Source organism: Elephas maximus, chromosome 2 (genome assembly GCF_024166365.1).
Source record: "Elephas maximus indicus isolate mEleMax1 chromosome 2, mEleMax1 primary haplotype, whole genome shotgun sequence".
NCBI classification, from domain to species: Eukaryota; Metazoa; Chordata; class Mammalia; order Proboscidea; family Elephantidae; genus Elephas; species Elephas maximus.
The window spans coordinates 202,051,421-202,058,884 of NC_064820.1; the positions used below are offsets into that span (position 1 = coordinate 202,051,421).

Below are 7,464 nucleotides of genomic sequence, written 5' to 3' on the forward strand. Positions count from 1 at the left end.
ATGAAATACCATCTCACTCCAACAACGGCAGCATTAACTCAAAAAACACAAAATAATAAATGTTGGAGAGGTTGTGGAGAGACTGGAACACTTATACACTGCTGGTGGGAATATAAAATAGCACAACCACTTTGGAAATCAATTTGGTGTTTCCTTAAAAGACTAGAAATAGAAGTACCATATGATCCAGCAATCCCACTCCTTGGAATATATCCTAGAGAAACAAGAGTCCTCACATGAATAGATACATGCACATCCATGTTCACTGCAGCACTGTTCATAATAGCAAAAAGATGGAAATAACCTATGTGCCCACCAACAGATGAATGGATAAACAAATTATGGTATGTTCACACAATGGAATATTACTCAACAATAAAGAACAATGATGAATCCGTGAAACATCTCATAACATGGATGAGTCTGGGAGGCATTATGCTGAGTGAAACTAGTCAGTCGCAAAAGGGCAAATATTGTATGAGCTCACCATTGTAAGAACTCAAGAAATGGTTTAAACGCAGAAGGAAATATTCTTCGATGGTTATAAGGGTGGGGAGGGAGGGAGAAGGCTATTCACTAACTAGATAGTAGAGTTATCTTAGATAAAGGGAAGGACAACACACAATATAGGAGAAGTCTAAAAAAGCTAAGAAGTTTCCTGAATACAACGAAACACTTCAAGGGACAGAGTACCAGGGGTGGGAGTCTGGGGACCATAGTTACAGGGGACATCTAGAGCAACTGGCAAAACAAAGTTTATTAAGAAAATGTTCTGCAACCCACTTTGGTGAATGGCGTCTGGGGTCTTAAAAGTTAGCAAACGACCATCTAAGGTGCATTAATTGGTCCCAACCTGCCTGGAGCAAAGGAGAATGAAGAACACCAATGACACAAGGGAAATATCAGCACGAGATAGAAAGGGCCACATAAACCAGAGATTCCATCAGCCTGAGACCAGAAGAAGTAGATGGTGCCTGGCTACCACCAGTGATTGCCCTGATAGGGAACACAACAGAGAGTCCTTGACAGAGCAGGGGAAAAGTGGGATGCAGAACTCAAATTCTAGCAAAAAGACCAGACTTAACAGTCTGACTGGGACTGGAGGGATGCCAGAAGACACAGCCCCTGGACTCTCTGTTAGTCCAAAACTAAAACTATTCCCCAAGTCAACTTTTTAGACAAAGATTACACTGGACTGTAAGACATTAAATGATTCTTGTGAAGAGTGCGCTTCTTAGCTCAAGTACATACATGAGACTAAATGAGCAGCTCCTGTCTGGAGGCAAGATGAGAAGGCAGAGAGGAACAGGAGCTGGTCGAATGGACATGGGAAATACAGGGTGGAAAGGAGGAATGGGCTGTCACATTATAGGGATAGCAGCTAGGGCCACATAACAACGTGTGTATAAATTTTTGTATGAGAAACTAACCCGATATGTAAATTTTCACTTAAAGCACAATAAAAAAAAGAAGCTTCATTGCAGAGCCATTCATAACCGTAAAAACCAAAAACAAACTAAATGCCACAAATGTGGGACTGGCTATTTATTCACTCAACAAATAATGACTGAGCACTTACTATGTGCCAGGCACCGTGCTAGCTGCTGAGAATACATCAGCAAACAAACCAGCCCAAGCCTCTGCACTCATGAAGCTGACAGTCTAATGGAGAGAGAGGGACCGTGCTCGTATAAACACAGGAATACACAATGTCTGACTAGGAGAATGAGAAGAGCCAGGGAAAGCCCCAACAAGGGGCACAAAGGCCCTAAGAGGGAGCAGATCTGGATTGTTTCAAGGTCAGAAAGAAAGCAACTGTGGCTGAAGGAGAGCAATGGTGAGATGAAGTGGAGAGGATGCAAGAGCTGGCTCACGTGACTGAGTGGTTCAATAAAGCAAAGGACCCGGGGCAGTTCGTGGTATCAAGAATGTCAGGGAGGTGAGCATGGATGGGCTCGAAGAGATGTCCACGAGGTGAGGTGAGAAAAGCAGGCAAAGAGAAGCATTTACGATGTGCTCCTCAAATCTACATGCTCCCTGCGTCCCTCCCAACTGCCTCCGCTTCCTGACCTCACTCTCTCCCACATTCGCACCACCACCAGCCCTCTCCCAGCTGCCCGTGGGTTTGATTCCATTGTCTTCTGACAGCCCCCTGCACCTTGGCTTCATGGCCCTGGGTCTGGTTTTAAATTATACACAAGTAAAGTGTGTGTGTATGTTAGTTTCTCTTTCCCTCCCGTGACAGCAGATCTATGAGGGCAAGAACAACAACTTTCATCACCCACGGATTCTCCTGTGCTAGGCTCCTAGAAAGTACTCAACACACTCTTGCTGAATGAATAAACAAATGAAGGCACCTGTCCAGACTCTGCTCTATCATTTCACTTCCTGAAGGAACAGAAACATCGGCAGCAGGAGCTCTGTGTCTAGTCAACTTTGTGTGAGACGAAATGATTCCACTTGTGGAATGCTGGGACTACACGAGCAACACCCTCTTCGGCTCTGGGTCCCACCTGCTTACCACACTGGGTATTAGGTACCCTGTTTCTCAGGACTCACTCGCAAAAAGGACTGCTTCTCACCACAGGCTTTGCATGTCCACTTGAGACTCTTTTTCATCTACAAAAAAATTTCAGAAATATAGCTAATTATTTAAAACATGGTGGAACTGGGGCAGAAATAATAAAAAAGAGATCAATGGGAAAGAGAGTCCAGAAACAAACTGACACATAAATGAAAATTTAGTGTATTAAAAAGGCAGTATTTTAAGAGTGAGAAAAAGCAGACTAATTTGTGCCACTGGAAAAATTGGCTACACATATGAAACCAAATCAAGTTAGATCTCTGCCACTAATTTCTCGAACATGTTCTAGAAATTAAAGATAAATGGAAGGATGCTGACCCCAAATTCTCCTAAGACCAGACTTAGTGGTCTGACTGAGACTAGGAGGACCCCAGTGGTCATGGCCCCCAGACCCTCTGTTGGCCCAGGACAGGAACCATTCCTGAAGCCAACCCTTCAGACATGGGTTGGACTGGACAATGGGCTGGAGAGGGATGCTGGTGAGGAGTGAGCTTCTTGGATCAGGTGGGCACTTGAGACTATGCTGGCATCTCCTGCCTGGAGGGGAGATGAGAGGGTGGAGGGGGTTAGAAGCTGGCGAAATGGACACGAAAAGAGAGAGTGGAGGGAGAGTGCAGGTCACATTAGGGGGAGAATACTTGGGAGTGTGTAGCAAGGTGTATATGGGTTTTTGTGTGAGAGACTGACATGATTTGTAAACTTTCACTTAGAGCACAATAAAAATTATAAAAAAAAGATAAATGGAAATCACCTACATTTGAAAAGTATTATACATATATAATCTAGCATATGTTTTCATGGTCATTTACACCTTTATGAAAAAGTGATTTGAAACAAAAAAAAAGGAAGTTAATTAAATTTCCTAACATATAAATTTGATGCTTGATAAACTCAACTAGATGGGTTTGCCCTTAACACAACAAAATGTCTTGAACCCAGCTTCAAACCAGGAGAATCACAAGCATTCTCATGAAAGCCAAGAACAACCTACCCAAAAAATCCATTACCACAGAGTCAATTCCGACTCATAGCAACCCTATAGGACAGTGTAGAACTGCCCCATAGGGTTTCCAAGTGGCAGCTGGTGGATTCAAACTACTGACCTTTTGGAGAGCAGCCGTAGCTCTTAACCACTGTGCCACCAGGACTCCAAGAACAAGCCAAGGAGGCTCCCCCCCACCCCTTATTATTAACCATTTTTTCTGGATGAACTAGCCAATGGAATTAGAAAACAGGAAGCAACAATAAGAGATCTAAAAGTTGGAAAGGAGGAAAAAGAACTATCATTATTTGCAAATGATATGATTTTTCACCTGAGAACCCAAGAGAATCAAATGAAAAACTGCTAAAAGCAGCAACACAACACAATCCAATACAGTGGCTTCGTAAAAAAATAATTAATATACCTGTTATACATTGAATTGTATCCCCCCAAAATGTGTGTCAATTGTGCTAGGCCATGAGTCCCAGTACTGTGCGGTTCCTCTCCATTTTGTGATCTGGTGTAATTATCCTATGTGTTGTAAATCCTAACCTATAGTGGGAGCCTTGGTGGCACAGTGGTTAAGAGCCTGGCTGTTAACCAAAAGGTCAGCAGTTCAAATCCACCAGCCACTCCTTGAAAATCTTATGGGGCAATTCTACTCTGTCCTGTAGGGTTGCTAGGAGTCGGAATCCACTTGAAGGCAACAAATTTTAGAGTTTTACAATGTTAATGAGGCAGGATTAGAGGCAGTTATATTAATGAGGCAGGACACAATCTACAGGATTAGGTTATATTTTCAATTTCTTTTGACCTATAAAAGAGAGAAGTGAACAGAGACGAGAGGGACCTCATTACCACAAAGCAAGAAGAACCAGGAGCAGAGTGTGTCCTTTGGATCCAGGGTCCCTGCACTGAGAAACTCCTAGACCAGGGGAAGACTGATGACAAGGACCTTCCCCCAGAGCCTGACAGAGAGAGAAAGCCTTCCCCTAGAGCTGGTGCCCTGAATTTGGACTTCTAGCCTCCTAAACTGTAAAAGAATAAATTTCTTTTTGTTAAAGCCATCCACTTGCAGTAGTTCTGTTCTAGCAGCAGTAGATAACTAAGAAAATACCTTCAAAAATTAATATTTTTATACTTGCTATATTTTATAATTTATATATGCAAACATCTAGTCAGAAGAGATAACGGAAGAAATGAGTCCATTTATAATAGCAACAATGAAAATGTTACCAAGGGTCACCCAAATTGGAAGAAATGGGATGAAATATGCTCAACATCACAAAAACATCTAAATTAATACATATAAACTGATGTGGTTAATATGATTCTAATACAAATATCATCAGGTTTTGGGGGGGAATTACCCAAAGAGACTCGAAGAACGAGCAGCATCTACTAAAAATTTATGTGGGTATATTCTACGCATAGCAATTGTACTCCTCAGCATCTACCTTCAAATACTAGATAAATGCTAAGTATTTTCTATAGGTACATATGCAAATAAGAAATGCATTAAAAAAAAAGAGGTTTGGAAAGACAATCACTGATAGCTGGCTATCTCTGGGGAGCTAGAGAGAGATAATATGGTGTAACAGGATCTTTGCAATTGCACAGCCCTGGCTCTACCATGTATTAGATGGAGAAACCATTTGATTTCTCTGGATTTCAGTTTTCTCATATCTATAAAATGGCAATAGTGCCTAACTCATACGTTGCTGAAATTAGGTGAGATGTGTGAAGCTGGTGCAAAGGAGATGTGCAACTAAATTAACTTCCTTATTTTTTTTCTGGGGGGGGGATTTCAAATCACTTTTTCATACAGTCGTAAATGACCATGAGAATATACACTAGATTACGTATGTGTAATATTTTTTAAATGTGATTTCCATTTATCTTCAAATTCTAGAACACAGTCCAAAAAAAGGAAATAAATAAAAATTTCTGAGCCCTTAAAACGTTGTTTTGTGCTGTGGAGTTAATTCTGACTCATAGAGACCCTATAGGACAGGGTAGAACTGCCCTGCCCCATAGGGTCTCCTAGGCTGTGATCTTTACGGAAGCAGACTGTCACATCTCTTTCTTCAGGAGTGACTGGTAGGTTGGACCCCCCCCTCCCCCCCTTTGAGTTAGCAGCCAAGCACTTAACCACTGCATTATCAGGGCTCCTTCAGCCTCTAAAATAGCCCTGACAAAGTCTCAACATTAAATGGAAGCTTACAGGTGCAAATTCAGCATCTCACTGAGTTTTTTACATACGTTTTAAAGAAGTTTGATGCTATCCTTTCTCAGGGCACAGCAGGTTAGAAGCAGATAACTAGGAAGAAGACAAGACTGACAGAAGCAGACAAATAGACAGCAGTGTAGGTGACTGCCAGCAGGGAGACAGAAGCGGTCCAGAAAAGAATAGGTTAAATGACATCCTCCATCTTGTGTTTTGTAAGTCAGGAAAGCAAATTCGTTTCAGCAATATCTATTATCCTATTAGGAGGCCCAGGGTGGTGCAAACAGTTAACACACTTGGCTGCTAACTGAAAGGTTAGTGATTCCAGTTTACCCAGAGGCACCTCCGAAGAAAGACCTGGCTATCTACACTTGAAAATCTGCCATTGAAAACTTCCGTGGTGACACACATGGAGTCACCAAGAGTCAGAATCGACTGGACGCAACCGGCACTGGTGGTGGATTATCCTGTTTAAAATACTCAAGGCCTCTTTTGTTTCTGCTCTGGAGGGAAGGCATGGAGTTCCTCCCCCGCGGACAGACAGCGCAGAGCCAATGAACACCACCAGGGGGCGGCCAGGCGCTGACCAGTGATTATTTTAGTAACAAGTCCACATTTCCTTCTCTGGTTTTATTTTTTTAAAACTGTCATCTCCCTGTTTTTCAAATTGAGGAGATACTTTGGGGACTACGCTCTGGATAAAGGAAGCTGTTGTCAACCTGGTTTCCCCAACTATCTGCTAAAACTCACGAGAGACCACCTCCCCTGAAACCATTACTCTCTGGCTTCTACATATCGTCAAAAAAAAAAAAAAAAGCAAGAAGAAAAAAAGCCCAAACAACGTTGAGTGGAATCGACACCAATACAGCCCAGTCCTCGGCGCAGTCACTGTCACTTTCCTGGGCCTCAGGGACACCCCGCAACCGCACGAGGTGGCGCCCGCGCTGGGGGTAGGGTATGGGCAGGACGCGGGGCGGAGGCCTCGGCCTCCGTGGTCCCTCCAGTCCCGCCCGTCGTTCCCGCACCCGGAGACGGGGAGCCCGGTGCCCGACTCACCTGGTGCGCCTGGAAGAGACGGCAGCTGCAACACCGCAGGACCCGCGCTGGCTGAGGCGGCGCCATCGCGGCCTCAGATCCCGCCTTGGCCGCGGCCCGCCCGGCCCCGCCCCTTTTCCGGGCCCGCCCCTTTTCCGGGCCCGGCCCTGCCCGGCCGACTCGCGCTCGGCCCTTCTAGCCTCAGGCGCACCCTCGGTGGTCGGCGGGGCACTTCCGGCTGCAGGATGACACCGGCGTTCCGCACAGCTGCTAGTCGGGTGTGGTCATGGTTTCGGATTGACCCAGTCTGGACTCGGTCTTTGACCGCAGGCCAGTTCCTGTCTTTCTAAGCCGGGCTGGCTGGGAGGATTGAAGTTGCAAGGGGGTCCTCCTGCTGTCCCACCGTTCATTCCCTCGATTTCTGCTTCCAGTCGCTCAGGAGGGCAGCCTTCCCTGGCCACGCCCTGGGGCTCGGGTTGGAATTGGCAGGACACCTGAGCAGAGGTGGTCAGTTAGCCTTTGGGCCGGAGCCCGAAGAACCGACCATCCCAGGGGAACACTGAGATCACCATACCCACGCTTCCCAGAGAGGAAGATAGAGAAGGGGGGCAGAGGGAAAGAACAGCCCCACTCTGG

At 45.0% G+C, this 7,464-nt stretch overlaps 1 protein-coding gene across 2 annotated transcripts in view; it reads right to left on the minus strand.

The window, feature by feature from the left end:
* MRNIP (MRN complex interacting protein) overlaps positions 1-6,949 on the minus strand; it is a 20,477-nt gene extending 13,528 nt beyond the window's left edge. Inside the window, exons 1-2 of one of the 2 annotated variants that reach the window (XM_049874548.1) lie at positions 6,850-6,949; positions 2,560-2,619 (exon numbers count right to left, since the gene is read on the minus strand). In XM_049874548.1, the coding sequence (XP_049730505.1) occupies positions 2,560-2,619; positions 6,850-6,915 (126 nt within the window). In that variant the 5' untranslated portion in view covers positions 6,916-6,949. The remainder of the gene's footprint in view (positions 1-2,559; positions 2,620-6,849) is intronic. The other variant, XM_049874549.1, reaches the window with a different exon arrangement.
* Positions 6,950-7,464: the final 515 nt, after the last annotated feature.